Source organism: Pleurodeles waltl, chromosome 11, assembly GCF_031143425.1.
Source record: "Pleurodeles waltl isolate 20211129_DDA chromosome 11, aPleWal1.hap1.20221129, whole genome shotgun sequence".
In the NCBI taxonomy this organism is placed as follows: Eukaryota; Metazoa; Chordata; class Amphibia; order Caudata; family Salamandridae; genus Pleurodeles; species Pleurodeles waltl.
In genome coordinates this window covers 877,817,172-877,838,248 of record NC_090450.1, presented here as the reverse complement: position 1 = coordinate 877,838,248, position 21,077 = coordinate 877,817,172, and the positions used below count along the sequence as shown (strand labels likewise).

Sequence of the window (21,077 nt, the reverse complement as noted above, 5' to 3'; positions counted from 1 at the left end):
TGTGTTATGTAATTGTAAGCAGAAGTATGTGAAGTAGAGTGGCACAGATCTGCAAGTGCCATGGACCAGAGTACATGAACACCTGGGCAAGGTGTCTATGTCTAGACGTCTACCTTCTGTCCTAATTACCCTTAGCATTATGATTAATTTGTTTTATACAACTTCTTTGTAGATAAGAATGTAGAGGGTGTTGTGCAAGTTACCCTCAAATTATTATTAATAGTTAAGATACCTGCTTTGGTTCCTGCTTTCACTTAGGGAAATAATGGTTACAAAATTTGGGGAAGTTAATTGCAGCCAGAATTGCCAAAAGAACAAGACCTAACACCTGGGGAATAGATTGAACTATTTAGGTTTACTGAAGAGGCTACCTACTATCCCAGCCTGTCGTTTTTAAATCAGTGGAGGACGGTATACATTGATAAGACTGCTGTACAGGAAACACATTGTCCGATGTGACTAATGATCCCGGGAGGGCGATCTGTTTGTAAAAGGTTTTCTGAGTCTCCTGAAATGGTTTATAATTTGCCAGATATTACCTCAGTTAAATCATTCTTTGGCAACACTAGCCTAAATAATAATCCTCGGAGTCCTATAACTCAGACCCCACTAACTAAGAAAGTTCCCAAGTTTTAATCTTGTAGTACACCAGGCAAACTCTCATCATCCACTTCCAATATTTCCAGGTAACAGAAACTTAAAATGAATGCCTCTTTTCACTCAACCAGGGATTATGCGCAATAATCTGGCTCACTCCACTGCTTGGAACAAATTTTATCTTCTCGAAAAATTAGCCTGAAACAATTACAGTTAATTTGTATCATATCCTAGATGTCTTGACTGTAATACTCCTGAATTACTCCTAAAACAGAGGCAAATTTGGGAGGAAATAATGGCAAAGAAGGTCTAAGAGAAGGCATGGACGTTGGTTTATAGATTGGTTGCCCTTCCCCTTTTGAACTAGACAATCTAGTTACAGTTCCTGATTCATGGTTATTGTGTAATAAGAACAGGACGCCTTTAACTAATGCTCCATGTGCCTCTGTTACAATCTTTAATAAAAAAGAAAAAGCGTGAGCAATCAAAATTCACTAGTCAACCAATAGTTCCCAAAAAGGGTGGCAAACTGAGTTAAAGAAGGAATTGTCAAAAATTGAAAGATTTGCTTCTGAAATGATTTCTCACGAGCATATCACAAAAAGACTAATGAATACTTCAGCCCGTCTATGCATTAGTTAATCAACTCCACAGGGGAATTTGATCCCCCACAATGTAACACAGGATATGGGTGAGTGTGAATCCTTAAAAAGGCAGATTTTGCAGCCTAACCATGATTCCACCAATGGATCTCCAAATGCGCCAACACCCTAGCACCTCTCCGTAAGACCTCAGCTAAACACCACCTCATGAAGGCCAGCTGGTTTTCCCCCCGCACTCCAGGACTCCAGACGCACCTGCAGACAGCTAGAGAAAAGATGGAGGACTAGCAAGTGCCCGGAATACTTCGAGGCTTTCAAAGTGGGCACCAAATCCCACCACCACCTCATCAGAGTCACCAGGAAAGCCACCTTGCAGGACCACATCAGCGCCACAGCTCACAACACCAAAGAGCTCTTCACCATGGTGAAAGAGTTTGCCAACCCCCAATCAGAAACAGAAAGCATCCCTCCATCTCAAGATCTCTGTGACAGGCTAACTTTTTCCACTGGAAAACCAAAGACATATCTGACAGCTTCGATCCCAAGACCCTCTGAGCTTTCCAATAACCCACCAGATCCATCTCATCGAGCCACCACAGACTCTGCACCGCTAGACCACCCTCACCTTAGAGGACACTCACACCATCATGAGCAGCATTCATTCCGGAGCCCTTAAAGACCCCGTCCTCACCACATTTTCAACAAGGCCAACACATCCATTGCACCAAGCTCTGACACACCCTCAGCTGTTCCATAGAGACAGACACTTTCCCAGAAGACTGAAAGCCGAGATCCACCCGCTCTTCAAGAAACCCACGGCTGACCCCCTGCACCTCAAGAATTACCGCCCGATCTCTCTACTGCCTTTCCCAGCCAAGGTCATAGAAAAGGCCATCAACGCTCAGCTCTGGAAGCACCGTGAGCACAACAACATCCTGGACAACTCCCAATCAGGTTTCATGAGTAAGCATAGCACAGAGACCACCATCCACACGGCCACAGATGACATCCACTCGTTCCTCGACCGCGGCCATACAGCCTCATCCTACTGGACCTATTGGCTGCCTTCAACATAGTCTCACACCTCACCCTCTGCTCCAGGCTCCACGCGCCAGCATCTGCAGAAAGGCTCTACAATGGTTAAACTCCTGCCTGTCTGACCAAACACAGAGCAGACTTCCGCCTTACCTGTCAGAACCTACTGAGATCAGCTGCGGAGTTCCACAGGGCTCGTCCCTGAGCCACACACTCTTCAACGCCAGGGACCACAGACTGAACATTATCTCCTATGCCGATGATACCCAGCTAATCATCTCACTGACTGAAAACCCCACTACTGCCAAGAAGAAATTTCACAACGGAATGGAAGCCGTCACCGCCTGGATGAAGGACAGCTGCCTTAAGCTCAACTCCAACAAGACCAAGATCCTCATCCTTGGAGCATCCACATCAGCCTGGGACGACTCCTGGTGGCCATCGACCCTCAGCACACCCCCAAACAAACCTGCATGCAACCTCAGCATCATCCTGGACTCATCGCTCACCATGACCAGCCATTCAATTCAGTTGCATCCTCCTGCTTTCACACACTCCAACTTCACCTGAAGATCTACAAATGGATCCCAAAAGACTGCTGCAAAACTGTAAACCATGCCCTGGATACCAGCAGACTCGACTATGGCAACCCCCTCTATGCCTGTACCACCCAGAAGAACCTCAAGAAATTACAGCATATCCAAAACGCCTCTGTCAGACTCATCCTGGACGTTCCCCACTGCAAAAATATCTCCAATCACCTAAGAGAACTCCACTGGATCCCTATCGAGAAGGGAATTAACTTCAGGCTCTTCATCCACAGTTACAAGACCCTCCATGACCTAGGACTCGCCTACCTCAACCACTGCATCACCTTCTACTCCCCCACCAGACCTCTCTGCTCTGCTCAACAAGCACTAGCCACTGTGCCCTGCATACGAAAGACCTCGGCTGGCGAAAGATCCTTCCCCTACTTCGTAGCAAAGAGATAGAACAACCTGCCTCTGCACCTCAGGCAGTCACCACTGCTACCCCAATTCAGGAAAGACCTTAAAACCTGGCTCTTCGACTGAAGCTCAGACGACTAACCTCTTTAGTGCCTTGAGACCCTTATGGGTGAGTAGTTGCACTTTACAAACTCTGATTGATTGATTGGTTTGACACCCTAGCCCAGTGCACCTGCTCCTAGCATCCTCTTCATTTTTCTATGATTTTGCTAACTCTCTCACACAGAACAAATACCTTCCAGGGCCTGTTCACTGGAATGGGTTTAAAACTTTATTCTAAATGTTCTTTGTGGTAATATACAGATGCAATTGGAGACTCTTTCACTCTCCGTGTCCACAAGTCCCAACCTCCTCTACTTTTAAAACTTAGGGCAGAGGGCTGTTACAATCTCTTGTTGACTCTACCTTCCAGTGCCTCCAGATACCACCTTTCCAAAATTGCTTTAGGGTTGTTCGTGGGTTAGTGTACTAATTAATCTTTTTTACGCAAGCACATTTTAGAAACATTTAAAATACTGTTTTGATCATATCATGGTAGCACATGTAAACACATTAATCTCTTAAATACTAGTTAATACATCTAGCTGTTTATTTTGATGAATGCTATGAAGTCACAAAAAGTATCATGTATTATGATGTAAGTCTGTATTTTTTTCCTTTATTCTTGCTCCCAGGGAGATGCAATCTTACACTGTGACCAGATCTTTGAAACCATCACCAAATTGTGTATGCTGACCAAAAAAGAAAACAGTGTAAATGTTGTCCAGGGAAGGTATGAATCTGTGCATGCATGCACGCACATCCATGTTTGCCAATATTCTTATGCTTAACATACTCCATATGTATTTGTTTTTATCAAAGTGCATTGGTTAATAAAGGTCTGAATATATTTAAGAAGTAATAGCCTAGCATTTTTTTGAAAGGTCATCTTTCTACTTGTTCTTGGGAGGCTAAACGTGTGGAAATTGAGAATTTTAATGTTTAAAGAAAAACACCCTTCCCAGGATACATAAGCTGAAGCCCAATGAATGGGAAATCACGAATTGTAGGGGTGTTTAACAGCTAAATGTTCATTCTGTAAGACAAATTGTACAATAAAGAAGACAATATCTTGTTGTTACTGCCTTCTCGCCTCCAAACAAACCCACTTGCTTGGCTTGTTGTGTCACTGATAAGTAGAAGCTCTACCACAACAATCATTTCCATAAGGTGAAGTGAAGCAGTCTTGCAACCTAGCCATGGTTTGGCAGGGGCACAGAGCAGAAGGGGCCTTCTGGACCTCAACCGTGATGGCTGAGGTCAGTTGGCCCTTGTTCTGTCCTACTATGGCTTTACAAACTGTACCAAGTACAACCCTTTTTTTCAGTGTAGTCTCAGGGTAGCTAGGGCAAGCAGTTACATGCTTTCAATGGAGGTAGTGTTGTGGGTAAGAGCTCAGAACTCAACAGTTGATCAACGGACACAATGGCCCTCATCATGACATTGGCGGTAAGTGATAAAGTGGCAGGAATACGGCCAACAGGCCAGTGGTAATTACCGCCAAATTATGACCATGGCGGTGAGAACTCCCATAGACAGCCAATGTACCACACCATCCGCCAGGGCGTTAACACCACGCACCACGGCGGTCGCCATCAACAGCCAGGCAGAAGACAAAGTACCACCCACCATGTAATGACACAGGAAACTGCCAGGATTTCCGGGGCGGTGCCAATGCCATCAAAAGCTTGGCGGAAACACATTACAGAAAAAGAAAGACTCACCTTCAGGGACACAGAGGATTCCGCAGCGTCCATGGAATCAGAACTTCATGTCTTCCCGATGCTCATCTACGGCGTGGTCCACCTGGAACACCAACGCCGACGAAGACAACGGTGAGTACAGCCACCTAGCTCACAAGGGAGGGAGGGAGGAAAACGAGAGTGACACACGCACAACACACACCAGACACACATACACCATACACACAACCAGCTACAGACCTAAACCAATCGCACACGACACACACCACAATAAAACAAGGACCAGATTTCGGAAGTACTGAAAATGTATTAGCAAGGGAAAAGCCACCACATGAACCTGATATGTACAATTGTCGCCAAAGGGCCAATGCCCAGTCCAAAGTACAAAGGGTCCACATGGCCACAGTGCACAGTCCAAGGCCCAACTTGTACCTGACATCAACTGCTCAGAACTCTGCAGGGGCATAATTTTGCACTTGGGCAGGCACCTCAGGGGGATGGGGGTGGGGGGGCACCTCAGCTGCAATCAGGAACTTTCCCGCTGGTTCTGGAAGGGGCTCCATGCCCATTTCTCTGTGCTGGGGAGTGCAAGGCCACTGTCTCTCAGGTGGGTGACTTGCCCACTGGTTCTGGAAGGGGCTCCATGCCCATTTCTTTGTGCTGGGGAGTACAAGGCCATAATCTCTCAGGTGCGTGACTTGCCCACTGGTTCTGGAGGGGGCTCCATGCCCATTTCTCTGTGATGGGGAGTGCAAGGTCACAGTCTCTCAGGTGGGTGACTTGCCCACTTGTTCTGGAGGGGGTCCATGCCCATTTTTCTGTGCTGGGGAGTGCAAGGCCACAGTCTCACAGGTGGGTGACTTGCCCACTGGTTCTTGAGGGGGTTCCATGCCCATTTCTCTGTGTTGGGGAGTGCAAGGCCACAGTCTCCCACGTGGGTGACTTGCCCACTGGCTCTGGAGGGGGCTCCATGCCCATTTCTCTGTCCTGGGAGTGCAAGGTCACAGTCTCTCAGGTGGGTGGCATGCCCACTGGTTCTGGAGGGGGCTCATTGTACAGCAGTCCCAGGACGGTAGCCTACATGCCCTGTGCTGGAGGTGAGGCCTGCACTGTCTCATCTGGAGGTGAGGGCTGCACTATGTCAGCTGGTGAAGGCGCCTCCTGAGCAGCCTCTGCTGGAGGTGAGGGCTCCGTGACCGCTGGTGGTGGTGTCATCCTGCCAGCCTCTGCTGGAGTCAAGGGCTTCTTAGCCTTCATGGCAGATGTCGAGAGCTTCTTCCCCTTCATGGCAGGAGGTGCGGCCTCCTTCCCCTTCATGGCAGGAGTCAAGGGCTTCTTCCCCTTCATGGCAGAAGTTGAGGACTTCTTCCCCTTAATTGCAGTGGCTGTGGGATCCTTACCTTTCCTGGCTGGTGGAGTGGGAACCATCACTGCCTTGCCTCCATGACTAGGAGGTACCTCGACTGTCCACGTGGACTGTTTGGCTGAGGGGCTGGGTCGTTGGGACCCTGCTTTTACAGGCAGGACAGGGGGGAGGGGGAGGGTAGAGGTCAAGTTGGGCAAGGAAAAGCTTTTTAGGGACAGTGGGGCAGGAAGAGGGAGGAGGGATGGGAGTGGAGGTTGAGGGAGTGGTTGTTGGATGAGTATGTCTGCTGGACTTGGGTGCAGGTGCATAGGGAGTGTGCTGATGTGAGGTGGATGGCTGTTGGGTGTCTGATTGCTTGTGTTTGTGACCTTTAGGAGGAGGGGGGACAGAAAGGGTTGGAGAGGACACAGGGGACGTGTGCATGAATGTTGTGGAGGTGTCTGCTAATGAGGTGTGTGTGCTGCTTGGTGTGGTGATGCTGGTGGTGGATGTTAAAGTGGTGCATGCAGGTGTGAGTGAGGACGTGACTGTGAGGGAGTCGGAGGAGGAGGAGGGGGAGACAGTGGAGGCAGGGGATGTGGTTGTGTCTGCAACTGTCTGATGTGTGCGTGAGTGCTTGTGTGTTGAAGTGTGGTGCCTGTGTTTGTGCTACTCTTGTGTGTTGTCCTGTGTGCATGCTCGTCTGTAGGTGTGCATGGGATGGGTTGGGGTTGAGGAGACTGGGACTGGGAAGTGGTAGTTGGAGGGGGGGTAGGGACAGGGATAATGACTGCCATCCGAGAAGAGGCCAGAGCCTGAATCGATCTCTGTTGGGCCATCAATCCACCATGGATGCCCTCCAGGAATGCATTGCATTGCTGCATCTGGGATGACAGCTCCTGGATGGCATTCACAATGGTTGACTGCCCTGCAGAGATGGATCTCAGGAGGTCAATAGCCTCCTCACTCAGGGCAGCAAGGCCACTGGGGCAGGGCCTGAGGTGCCTGGGGCGAAGGAGATGCCCACCCTCCTGGGTGAGCAGACACGGGCAACTCGCTGAGGGGCTACTGGGAGGGTGGTGGTGGTACGAGGGTGGCTGCTGTACCTGCAGCTGGGGTGGTCACACAGAGATGTCCGCCACACCAGTGAGCTTGAATCGGAGGAGGTATCTGAGGCTGTGTTGTCGCCTCCTGTCTCTGCTGTGGTGCTCCCCTCACCCTCCATCTGACAGGTTCACTCGGCATTGGAGGATTCTGCCTCCTGGGTCCTGTGGGATGCAGCTCCGTCTGTCGCCGGTGACCCTGCTCCTTCACCAGATGATGCTAATCCACACATGGACAGGATGACAGAAGATAAAGGGGAGAGATAAAGAGAACACTGGGTCAATTACTGCACAAACACCGCTGTTGGCATACACAGCATCGTCACACACAGGGATCAGGATTGAGCAATATGCATTGCACTGCCATTGATTTGGCTAGATGCCACAGCAAGATGAGGGCCAAACACTGCCAACTGCATGCCTCCTGGGACCCACAAAGCCCGGTCTGACATGAAATGCAACCTAGCTAGGTTACCTTGTTTTCCCTTTCAACCATTACCCTGGAGCTGATTCACGCTGCTATGTCTGGCCTGGCATTAGGGGCACCCATTAACTGACACACACCACCCGGATCCCATGCCACCTACCAATTATTGTAGTAATGCCCACTGTACTCACCACCTTGTGGCTGCTGTGATGCCCTCAAGCGCCCATCCAGCTCTGGGTAGGCCACCGCCAGTATGCGGGCCATCAGAGGGGCAGGTTCCGATAGGCACCCCTTCCTCATTGGGAGACCATCCCCAGCTAGGCCTCCACGGTCTTCCATGCCCAGTATCTCAGGTCCTTCCACCGTTTCCATTAGTGGGTGCTCTGCCTGCCATAGCCCCGCAGGGTCACACATCCTTGGCGATGGCACGGCATAATCCCTTCTTGTGATGGGCGCTGACCTGCAGAGGCGATACAGATGGGAAGAGACCATTACACATACAATCCAGCCTGTCACAGATATGGCCCACCAATCCTGTTTACTTCACCATTGGCACACACGTCGCCTGTCGCACACCATGTACACCACCACATGACATCACTCACACCCATGACACGATGCTGGCACACGCATCTCCATGCATCCTTCATACATGCATTGTGCCCAAGGTGTACTCGCCTGTTGGTCTGGAGGCCCATACAGCAGTCCATACTGGGGTAGGACCCCATCCACCAATCACTCCAACTCCTCTGAAGTGAAGGCAGTGGCCCTTTCCCCGGTCACACGGGCCATGGTAGGTTCGAGACACATGTCACAGCAGCACACTCAGTGTAGGTGTTCTCCTGTTGAAGGTCAGGAAACAAGTGAGAAATCAGATATAAAATGGCAGTCATGTCCGCAGCGGTGTACACCGTCACCGCCGGTGCAGATCCCTATTGGCCACTGTACTCCATAGAGCCCCATATTATCCAATGAGGAATTGCACGGTGGTGCAAGACCGCCTTCCGCCATGACACCCAGCGTCAGCGTAGTTACCGCACTTCCACCTGTCCCTACATACAGGACAGGCTGTAGCCATGTAATGGTGATAGACAACCATCAGATTTACCTTTACTGTGTCACTGCCTAGATTTGCACATACCTGTCATTCCCACTGTCCCATCACATAAATGCAACATGTACGCTGAGGTTGTGGTTCCATTGTTCAAATTGTGACAGTCTACTCACTCTTGTGTCCCTTAGATACCTACCACTGTGGATCAATGGGAGGAGAAGACAAACCCTGTGTACAGACCCCTTGTGGACTTAGCTACACTGGAGGACTGGCACATAATACTCACCTAAAGACTGGACAGGGCCATAATCACAGAGCTGTGGGCCCAGTCGGAGCCTGACCTGATCAGCTATCCGTCATCCCACTGGGATCCCCCCTCTTGTGCAAGTGCAACCAGTGCTTCATTTCCTGGCAACTGGTTCTTTCCAAGTGAGAGTGGGCTTGGCAGCAGGAATGTCACAGCCAATGTTTTCTATAGTGCTGGCAAGGGTCTTGTCTGCCCTGGTGAAACACATGTGCAGCTATATTGCTTTCCCCCCACGTGGAAGATTTGACCACTGTAAAGGCAGGATTCTATGCAATGGGCCATATCCCCAATATAATTGGTGCGATTGACGGTACACATGTTGCGTTAGTGCCCCCCCCCCAACCAAAATGAACAGGTGTTCAGGAATCGTAAGAGTTTCCACTCACTGAATGTGCAAATTGTTTGTCTGGCGGACCAGTACATCTCCCATATCACTGCTGAGCATCTTGGGTCTGTGCATGATGCCTTCGTCCTGAGGAATAGCAGCATTCCAAATTTGATGGCCCTACTACAGAGGCACAGAGTGTGGCTAATAGGTGAGCCAGATCCCCCACCCACTGTATGTCAGTGTATGCCTTCAGGTGTTCTCCCCATAGCATTATGTGAGGCTAAATATTGTACCTCAAAACATGCAGGTGAGTCTGGCTACCCAAACCTATCGTGGCTGCTGACCCCTGTGAGGAATGCCAGGACAGGGGCTGAGGACCTTTATAATGAAGCACATGGGCGAACCAGAAGAATAATCAAGCGGACCTTCGGCCTCCTGAAGGCCAGGTTCAGGCGCCTCCATCTGACAGGTGGATCCCTGTGCTGCTCACCTGGAAAGGTCTGCCAGATAGTGGTGGCATGCTGCATGTTGCACAACCTGGCCCTCAGACGACATGTGCCTTTTCTGCAGGAGGAGGGGACTGGAGATGAGTCTGTGGCAAAAGTGGACCCTGAGGACAGTGAGGATGTGGAGGCAGAGGATGAGGATGAGGACAACAGAAGATCAGTTATACGACAATACTTCCAATGACGAACAGGTGGGACAGTGGAACTGAACATTACTCTGACTATTGATTTATATGTGTGCCTGTGGCATGATGGCATTCAATTCCTTTGCATATCAACTTACTGTCACCTATGGCTTCTCATTTTCCAGATGTTTGTGATATGACAACATTGTCGTGATGTGATCACTACAGACAGTTCCAGGTCATTATTTGTTAGCTATCACAGTGTTCAGATCATTTGCACCCGATGTGACTGTTCCCACAAATGCACATTTAAGACACATAAAACAGTGTTACTCAAATTGTGTTCAAGGGTGTTTATTGTAGTGCTATAAAATTGAGGGTAAAGTGCAATGGAATGGGGTAATGGTGGAGGAAAGTCCAGGGCATTGTTCCAGTCAGTTTGTAGCACAGGTCCAGTGTCCAAGGGGCCATAGGAAGGGGAGCAATTACTGTTCAAATGGACAAGGTGACAGGGTGGGACACAAGGGGGACAATCAGGAGAGTATCATTTTCTGATGGTGGTCTTGGTCTTGGCAAGTGTCTCTGGCTTCTGTCCGGTTCGCAGGGAACGTTTGCGGGGTGGTTCACCTTCTGCAGGGGGAGGGGTGCTGGTGGCCTGTGGGTCCTGTGGCGGGGCCTCCTGTCCACTAGCTGTAGCGGAAGTTGAGGGCTGGTCAATAGACTGGCTAGTGGTAGGGGCCCGCTGCTGTGCAGTCCATTTCCTGATGTTGTTGGCAATGTCTGCCAGCACCCCTGCTATGGAGATCATGGTGGTATTGAGGGACTGCAAGTCGTCCCTGATCTCCTGATGGTGTTCCTCCTGCAGCCACTTATTCTCCTGCATGTTGTTCAGGATCTAGCCCATCGTGTCCTGGGATTGTTGGTAGGCACCCAGGACATTGGTGAGTGCCTCTTGGAGAGTTGGTTCCCTGGTCCTGTCCTCCCACTGGCGCACGGGGGTCCTCCCAGTTTCCCTGTTGCCCCTGTCCCCTGAAAGGTGTGCCCACTGCCACTGACCCTGAAGAACCAGAACCTTATGGGCCTGGCGGCGCAGGGTACGCCTGAAATCTCCTTGGATTCACCTGCCTCAACTAACAGAGACACGGGACACTCTGTCAGGCGTAAAAGATCAGATTTTATTAGCTGCAGCTAGTACAGTTGTCCAAGAAGTACACAAGGTATGTTCTCAGGAGACTGCCACTTTACTTTGTGGCGCACAATCTTATATACCGTATAAAAACCATTTATTAACTACATACACTCCCAGAACACATAGAAAGGAGCCAGTAAGAATAATGTAAAGATAGAACAGAGCCAATAGAAATGTCGGAAAACAAGACAGCACCAATAGAAGGAATTGGAAAACAAAGTATCAAGTGACTTAAGGTTGCCTCCCCTCCAGCTGTGTTTGTCACCCCTCCCTTGAACTAATTCATTAACCGATCCACAACGAAGTTGCATGTGGTGTGATAAGTTTGTGTGCGTTTGGAGGACAGTTGTGAAATGAGAGAATACTAGCAAAGGACAGCGAAGGCCAGACGATAAGATAAGATCGGCGGAGAATAGTGTGAGCCTACAGATAGTTGAAACAAGGATTAGAAAACCAGACAGGGATTAGTGTACTCGGTCAGATCTTAATACCAGCCTTGTAAAGATAGAGGCAGAAGGCTGTTTTGAACACCATGTTGCAGAATAAGCAGAAAAGGCAGAATGGACTTCGTTCGCTGTGCTGCCTGAGTGAAGGCAACATAAAATGGCGGCGGGCCACAAAATGGCGGGTCGATACGATCGTATTAAAAATCGAATTTCCTCAGACCCTCCTTTTGCCAGAACTCAGGCAAGATACACAAACTCATGTTAATCTGAGTCGATGTCTATGGCCATGAGGTCATCAAGCTGTTGCTGTACCATCATTTTGATATTCTCTGCTCTTTGTGACTTGGGTTTGGGAATACATGCAGTAGCACATAGGTTGCAGATGGCAGGACCGCAGTGCATACAAAGACAACAAGAGAATATAAAAGCTAAAATTACTCCAAAGAATGTCAATACCTTCCAACCCCATTTGGACAGTAATCCCCAAAACCACTCTGAAAAGGACCAATCTCCTTCGTCCTGATGAATCGACTCGGAGATTATGTGTAACTTAGAGATAGCTTGGTATACTGTCGGAGCGTCATTAGGTATGAAAATACAGCAACTTGATCCGATCAATTTGCATACTCCACCACGGTCCGCAAGAACAAAGTCTAAGGCAACACGGTTCTGCAAGGTCATAAGACGATCAGCCTGTAGTTCAGCTGTAATGTTACTTAAAGCTCCTACAGTGATGTCTATGGTGGTTTCTACGACACGAACCAATTGCCTTATATTTCTGCTGTTGGCCATTGGACCCCAGAAGGGAAGAAATCCTTTGAGGAAATCTCCTCCCTCTTGTCCTGCTGTGTCTTTCGAATCCACAATCCCTCTGCCATATCTATTTTTATGATGGTTCGCAGGAGCGGTGTATGTAGGGGGAAGAAGAAAGGCTATATAACAAGTACCAGAGAAATCAGCTGGCAACCATGTATAAGCCCTATCGTGGCAAACGAAGTATGTACCTTGAGATGGTACTAACGGCAGTGAATTCAGGGCTGAATAAACATATGTATGGGAACATAAACTTTCTCTTTGTCCGGTGTTTGGAGTTCTACCATTTATTTGCAGACAGAAATTTCCTTGTTGGGGTATGACCCGTATCGGAGGAGATTTTCCTTGCTCAACCTTATCATTGAGGCTGGAAATGTAATCAGTTATGTTCCAATTGGTATATGCTTTTCTTTCATCTATGGAAGCTTCACTTTTTTCCATGATTTTAGCCATAGCTACCATTCCCTTTATCAATAAACTATGACTGAAATCTGAACCAACACTATGTGAACTGACAGGTTGTTTAATTTTACTTTGATATGCATTATTGAAAATGACAAAATAAGCCCAAGCGGAACCTTCATAGGAGAATGGAAGAACTAAATATGGCATTCCTTTTTCTACCGTATGTGGTATGAGTCCACACACCCAACAGTCAGTTGTATTGATCACTAACTGATGTTGATGTAACAACTGGACGAAGGAATTGTTAAAGTATTCAGTTCTTCTGATGAGTTCATGCTGGGGAAGAGTGTGAAATAGGTGCGGAGAGATAGTAGAAGAAGATGTAGAGGTAGGAGAAGAGACAACTTTTTGCTGCAGAGTAATAATGATCCAGTTTACAGATGCCAAAAGAATACACGACAATATAATGACGCATAGAGCAATACTACAACGACTACATATTTCTTTACAATTATTCTTTACATTTTTACTTTCTCTTTTATCTAATGTAGCCTCCATCTTTCTAAGTGGATGCTCACGGCAATCTTCCTCAATCACTGTAGTCACGATTATCTACCGTCCTATGACACTGTGAGGTCCTGCAGGCCTATTGCCACTTACTCAGGTCGTAACTAAGACTCCTACCGTGACCCTGCAACCGGGATAGAGTACTACATAGGAGAGAAATTTACAAGTTCTTTGGTCTTGGTCTCAAATTATGGCGTTCCTGTCCAGAGGCAGTCTGGTTTTGAAACAATGTTCCTGGATTTGTCGTGTTCAAGCGACGATGCGATGGTATTGCTTCTTGGAGGATGTCGTCGTCCTCTTTCTCAGAAAGTGTTCCAATTAGACGCGCATCACTGAATGGTACAAATTGCGGAACTTTCTCACTATCAGAGTCACTGATGCCTCTACGGACCCACTGATCGAAAGGCAAGGGCAAAGGCACTTTCTTGCAGTGCACGGCATGCACCCAGTTTTTCTTTCCTTCGACTTTAACTGCTGTTCTTGTGGTCAAAAGAACCAGGCGTGGCTCTCTCCATCTGGGCTCCAAATTTCTCTGTCGTTGGAAATTTTTCGTGCAGACCCAGTCACCTGGTCGGATGGAATGACCTGGGTCTGTGGAAGCCTCTGGTAGAGCACTCTGAACCTGTTGATGAAGAACACGCAATTTAGTTGTAAGGTCATGCAAGTAGTCAATCAACATCGGGTCTGTTGATCTCCAAAACGCTGCGTTAAGACTGACAATGCACAACCCTCTCTTTCGTGGACATAGAGCGTAAAGGGCTTACTGTAATCAGGAGTACCCAATACAGGAGCAGAACACAAAGCAATACGCAAATCAGTAAAACTCTTCTGACACTCGTCAGTCCACGGAAGAGGCTGAGGCGTATCTTTTAAAGTTAGCGCCAACAGCGGTTTAGCCAATAAAGAGAAACTCGGAATCCACTGTCTACAATAAGAAGTAATGCCCAAAAAAGCACGTACCTCTCTTTGTGTGGATGGCACTGACATTTGTGCAATTGCCTGAATTCGTTCGGGGGTCAATCGTCGTCCCTCCTTTGACAAGAGATGACCCAAATAAGTCACCTCGCGACAGACATATTGTAATTTAGAAGGAGAAACCTTGTGATTTAGATCAAACAAATGACGCAACAGTGCAACGGTCACGTTTTTGCAAATCTCCTCTGAATCAGCGGCAACTAATAAGTCATCCATGTACTGAATGAGAGCGGCACCGGACGGTAAGGAAAAGGCATCAAGATGACATTTTAGAGCTTGACTGTAAATAGAGGGACTTTCACCATAACCTTGAGGTGCGCGTTTAAACCGGAAGCTTCGGCCTCCGAGGGAAAAACCAAAAATATCTCTACTCTCTTCGGCGATGGGAATACTAAAGAAAGCATTCTTTAAATCAATAACTGAAAACCAAGTCGCTGTAGAAGGTATCATCGTCAACAGAGCAGTGATATCTGGGACTACAGGAAACTGCGGTACGACAATCTTGTTTACCTCCCGAAGATCAATTACAAAACGATAAACAGGAGGCTGAGAAGGATCAGTGCGTTTAAGAACCGGAAGAACAGGACTGTTACATGTATTTCCTCTCGTTTCCTCAACCACACCCTTCTGAATCAAATCATGGACAATTTCCAGAAGTGCTTTCTCACCTTCAGTAGAGATTCTGTATTGCGGAATACGTGGCATTTCAGCATTGGGCTTAAGAGTAACAACATAAGGTGGGATCTCAAGACAACCAACGTCATTCGGACCCGTAGCCCAAAGCGTTTCGGGAAGAGAAAGCAATTCAGATGGGAATTGATCTTTTGATAAGTACATTGGACTAGTCATTTTCTGTCCTAGAGTGAGGTATACACCAGAAGGTGAACAATATATCGTAGCATGCATTCTTTTTAATAGATCTAAACCCAACAGATTTTCACCACAACCATTCGTCAGAAGAAGCGGAGCTTCTAAATCATAAGGGCCTATTGAAACAGGCAAAGGGCAAGAAACTGGATTGCGAACAGGGGCGCCAGAAAATCCTACAGATACATTCGTTAAGCCAGACAAAGGTGCGCCAGGGAGTTTAGAATGAATGATAGAGCTTCTCATGGCACCAGTATCTAAAAGAAATGGCTCTGAAACACCCATTGTAGTGACATTAACATAAGGTCCATTCTGATCCACTGGAATTGACGTAACCCCCTTACTTTGTCCATGGCTGTCCTATTCAAAATGAAGACTTTCATTCCCTCCTTCAATATACTGATCCTCACTGTAATACTGTGTAGACCTAACATTTTGCTGGTCAAAGTAATTTCCGGAAGTTGGAGGAACAAAAGAACGCTGCTCTTGGGTTAACACACCTCGACCTCTACCTCTATTTGCTGACTGAGAACCACCACGACCTCGTGAAGCAGATGTTGCTCCATTACGCTGCAACAATGCCGGACAACTGTTCTTAAAATGACCTTCCTCCCTACAATAAGCACATTGATTGGGACCTAGCAAAGGTCTTGGAATGAATGGTTCAGGCTTTTGATACAACCTCTGAAACTGCGGAGGCTGTTGAAACTGAGGCTGAACATAACGAGGAGGATAAGCCTGTTGCAAGAGAACTTTAGTTTTTAATTCTTTCGTCTTTTTCTCTTGTTTTTCCCTTTCTTCTTTGTCTCTATTTTCATAATATTGTGCAGTAGCCAATATCTGGGCGGAAGAAGAAACTGCCCATGAACTCTCGGAGTCTTTTAGCTTGTGTGATAGTTCAGGAAGCAAGTTATATACGAACTTATCCACAAATAATCGCTGTCCCCCTTCTGTAGCCATATCTTGACCACTGTGATCAATGAATGTCTCCTCGAATCGGGTAAAGAAATCGGAAACACTTTCATCTTTCTTTTGTTTACATACTGCTAGCTTATCCCAATTAACTCTCAAAGCAGGCATCATTGTTTTCATTAATGTAATAATCCTACCAGGGAGTTCTGAGATCAAAGCGTCGGGCTTTGCACCACCTACTTGACCTCTATCTGCGGCAATAATAGCGTTCCAATCGCCGCCTAATTCTTGAGCGTGATCCTCTCTACGAATTTTAGCCCATATTGTCTGTGGAACTACATTTCCCATCAACATGTCAATATCTGCTAGATTCATAGTACATGCATCAACTGTTTGCGACAACTCTTTATAGTAACCAGCAGGATTTTTGCGTGGATCTGGTAGTGACTGTTTAAGTGCTAAAACTTCAGACCTTTTCCAGGGGACATGTATCCATATGCGCTGAAAATGCGCAGGAATAGCTGGATTAGCACCTGCTGCTGCAACTTCTTCCTTCCATATTGGAGAAACCTCTCTCATGGGATAGTTTTTCAGTGCTGTCCTAACTGAAGGATCAGAATCAGGAAAAGTCTGTGAGAACAATAGGGATCTGAAAGAAATAAGTGTTCTGACAGCGTTTTCAACCTTAGAACCCACAATAAGTCCTTTGTCAAAGTCAGCCTGAACATCTAACAGATCCTGTGGGACCGAACCCAAATTCATATCCTCCCATTCTTTAGCGAGAGTATCGCACATAACTTTAAAAACATATCTCTGCGTAGGTGCATTCCATTGCAGAAAGGTGGACATAATATCAGACGTACTATATTGGGGACCCTTCTTGATCCATCTACAAGCAAGTGAGTCCAATTTTTCTCGCTCTTCAGAGTCTGGGAATTGACTACGAGACTGTCTTCGAGAAAAAGCTGGAGACACATTTAAAGCTTCAAAGAAAGGTGATAAGAGACCAGAGACAGTATCGGTAAATCGCTTACGCATAGATGGAGAATTTGACATAAGGATAGGGGACAAGGTATTAGGTGAATTAACTAAAGGAGCATTAGAAATTGCCAAAGGAGCAGAAGGCAAAGGAGTTAAAGGCAAAGCTGGCATAGGCAATACTTGAGGAGGCAAATGTGGAAAAGCTGGAGCAGGCGGAAGCACAACTGGCGGCTGAACAGGCTGTAACATCGGGGGTGCATTAGCACCTTGTACATAGGGCGGAGGCAATTTCAATAAGTGGGACATTAAGGAATCTTCCTCAAAATCTTTTCTCTTATCAAGGGAAGAGATAGGCAACGTCGGATAGCATTTATCTATTGCCATTCGATGCTGTCTGTCTGAAATTTCCATTGCATTATCTATTTCATCATCTTTGAATTGCTGAGCAGCCTGTATAATCGTCATTCCCTGTGTTTTCCTATCTCGTTTCGCTTGTTTAATTTCTCTCTGTTTGGCTTCCTTACGCCAAAGGCGAAAAGAGTCAAACATTGCCGGCCGGGCTTTTCTTTTAAATAACGTTGCTTCTAAATTATCTAGCACATCAGTTTCGAAACTACCATTTTTTGGCCATTTTAAAACACCATCTTTCTTTGTATATCGGGTCCATGTCTTATTAAAGGCAATAGGACCAACACCATGTTTAGAATAGAGCTCATATGTGGGAGTTCCAACCGAAGGAATCGGACAGGAGTCCTCAAACTGGGAGTCCCTATTACAACCAAAGCAACAAAGTTTTCCAAACTTAGTCAGACCAGACATCTCACGATTTTTACTGGCTGTTCACAAACATCAAGGGGGTAAAACTTTCAGTTTACACAGCACAAATGCACTTACCCCTCGACTTTGGCCACTGCAATGGCCAAATCTAAGGACCTAAGGACAAAACAAAGACCAAAATTTGTGGGCGCGACCCACCAAATACTTAACTAAGGATGTCTTCTTACACCAACAGAGGCCCGTCTATCGTCTCGCTTTACCATACATCATCAAAGAAAGGGCCAAGGCAGGGCGGCAGTCAGGGCAGCAGTCGTCAGTAGCCGTCAGGAAGGAGTAACCGCGCTGAAAAAGACCTTCGGACCACTTCGACATACAGGGGTCGCTTGACGTGGCTCGCGATTCCTCCAGAATTTTCTTACGGGGTTCCTCACGACCTTCAGGCAGAACCGGTACCGCTGAAGCCGCCCCACGTTGGGCGCCAGTTGAAGAACCAGAACCTTATGGGCCTGGCGGCGCAGGGTACGCCTGAAATCTCCTTGGATTCACCTGCCTCAACTAACAGAGACACGGGACACTCTGTCAGGCGTAAAACATCAGATTTTATTAGCTGCAGCTAGTACAGTTGTCCAAGAAGTACACAAGGTATGTTCTCAGGAGACTGCCACTTTACTTTGTGGCGCACAATCTTATATACCGTATAAAAACCATTTATTAACTACATACACTCCCAGAACACATAGAAAGGAGCCAGTAAGAATAATGTAAAGATAGAACAGAGCCAATAGAAATGTCGGAAAACAAGACAGCACCAATAGAAGGAATTGAAAAACAAAGTATCAAGTGACTTAAGGTTGCCTCCCCTCCAGCTGTGTTTGTCACCCCTCCCTTGAACTAATTCATTAACCGATCCACAACGAAGTTGCATGTGGTGTGATAAGTTTGTGTGCGTTTGGAGGACAGTTGTGAAATGAGAGAATACTAGCAAAGGACAGCGAAGGCCAGACGATAAGATAAGATCGGCGGAGAATAGTGTGAGCCTACAGATAGTTGAAACAAGGATTAGAAAACCAGACAGGGATTAGTGTACTCGGTCAGACCTTAATACCAGCCTTGTAAAGATAGAGGCAGAAGGCTGTTTTGAACACCATGTTGCAGAATAAGCAGAAAAGGCAGAATGGACTTCGTTCGCTGTGCTGCCTGAGTGAAGGCAACATAAAATGGCGGCGGGCCACAAAATGGCGGGTCGATACGATCGTATTAAAAATCGAATTTCCTCAACCCCAGGTCCCTGATTGTCTTGGGTAAAAGGTATGGACTGGGGTCCCTCTTCAGGTGGGCACAGTGCTGATTGACATGTCCTCGGGACAGAGGTGTCGGTACGCTGGGTGGGTGCTGTGGTGTTGGTAACTGTTGGGGGAGGCTCTGTGGTGGACTGAGAGTGGGCTGGGTTGACCGACTTTGCAGTGGTCCTGTTGGGCCAGCTTGTTGATCCAGATCCTGGAGTCCAGATTTACTGTCATCACTGGGTGCATCTTCTGTTGGGGGACTGAATAATCGTGGCACCTCCTCTCCACTGAGATTGGCTGGGGCACCTCTGGGGGTGTAAGTCCTGTATTATGTTTCATGCCTGTGACATGTTGTACATCCCTATCTTCCCCTCTATGGTTGCTTTTTCCCTGCCACCTTTGTTTGTGTATGGTGATGTATTGTGTGATTGTTAGATTCCCCATGCTGTGGATGCTTTGGTGATGGGTGTCCATGCAGGGCTGGGAGGGCAGGCCATGCATTGGTATAGTATGCAGTGCTAGGCATTGGGGTTAGCCATATGTGTAGGTGCAGTGTGTGGGATGGAGTGGAGTGATGGTAGTGAGGGTGAGGGGGTGTGATGGCATGCAGGTATGGGGGTGATAAGTGGTAAATATTGACTTACCAGTGACCAGTCCTCCAGCTACTCCAGCGAGTCTCTCAGGATGCAGTAATGCCAAGACTTGCTCCTCCCATGCTGTGAGCTGCGGGGGAGGAGGTGGGGGTCCACCGCCAGTCCTGTGTATGGCGAGCTGGTGCCTTGCTGCCACCGAGCGCACCTTCCCACGTAGGTCATTTCACCTCTTCCTGATGTTGTCCCTTGTTCTTTGATGCTGTCCCCCAGCGTTTACCCTGTCCACAATTCTCCACAATAGCTCCATCTTCCTTGCAATGGATATCTGCTTTACCTGTGCTCCAAAGAGCTGTGGCTCTACCCTGACTATTTCGATCACCATGACCCGCAACTCCTCATCTGTGAAACGGGGGTGCCTTTGTGGGGCCATGGGTGTTGTGTGATGTTGGTAAGTGTGTGGGTGTTGGGCGGTGTGATTGGGTGTGCATAGTGGAGTGCGTGAGGGATGTATGGGTGTGTGTGTATTTGTTGCAGTGATCTTGATGTCTATCTGGTGGCAATGATTTGTATTCGTAAAGGGTTGTGGGTAATGTGTGTGTGTGTTTTATAGTGGAGTGAGTGGGTGGGTGTGGTGTGTGTATGGGTGTCAGGTGTGTGTTGTTTGAATTGGCCAAGGTTGTATAGTTTAGTATTTGGTTGTCCATTCTGAGCGCCGCCGTGTGTACCACCAGTGGTTTACCGCCGTTGAATTCCACCGTGGTGATTCGTGGGTCATGATGTGGTGAGCGTTGTTCTGTTGGCTTAACGGTATGGTTGTTGGTTCCAACACTTTAGCACTGACCTTTGGGCTGGCAGATTTGTGTATGTGGCTGTATTCTGTCAGTTTGGTGTGTGTGACGTAATATGGCGAACGGATATTTTCCATCGCAGCCGTATGTTGGCATCCGTCAGCGTGGCGGTAAGCATATTTTGCCGCCAATGTCATGATGACGGCCAATAACCCAGCCCCAAATTTATACTTTTTAGCGCAAACCTGAGCTAACGCAGGTCTGCGTAAAAAAATATAGCACCATTCCTAGACACTGGCC

General features: G+C 47.5%; 1 protein-coding gene across 1 annotated transcript in view; it reads left to right on the top strand.

The window, feature by feature from the left end:
• Positions 1-21,077, top strand: part of MYO1H (myosin IH) — a 570,182-nt gene that overhangs the window by 532,188 nt on the left and 16,917 nt on the right. Inside the window, exon 29 of the mRNA XM_069212716.1 lies at positions 3,916-4,013. Coding sequence (XP_069068817.1) covers positions 3,916-4,013 — 98 coding nt within the window. The remainder of the gene's footprint in view (positions 1-3,915; positions 4,014-21,077) is intronic.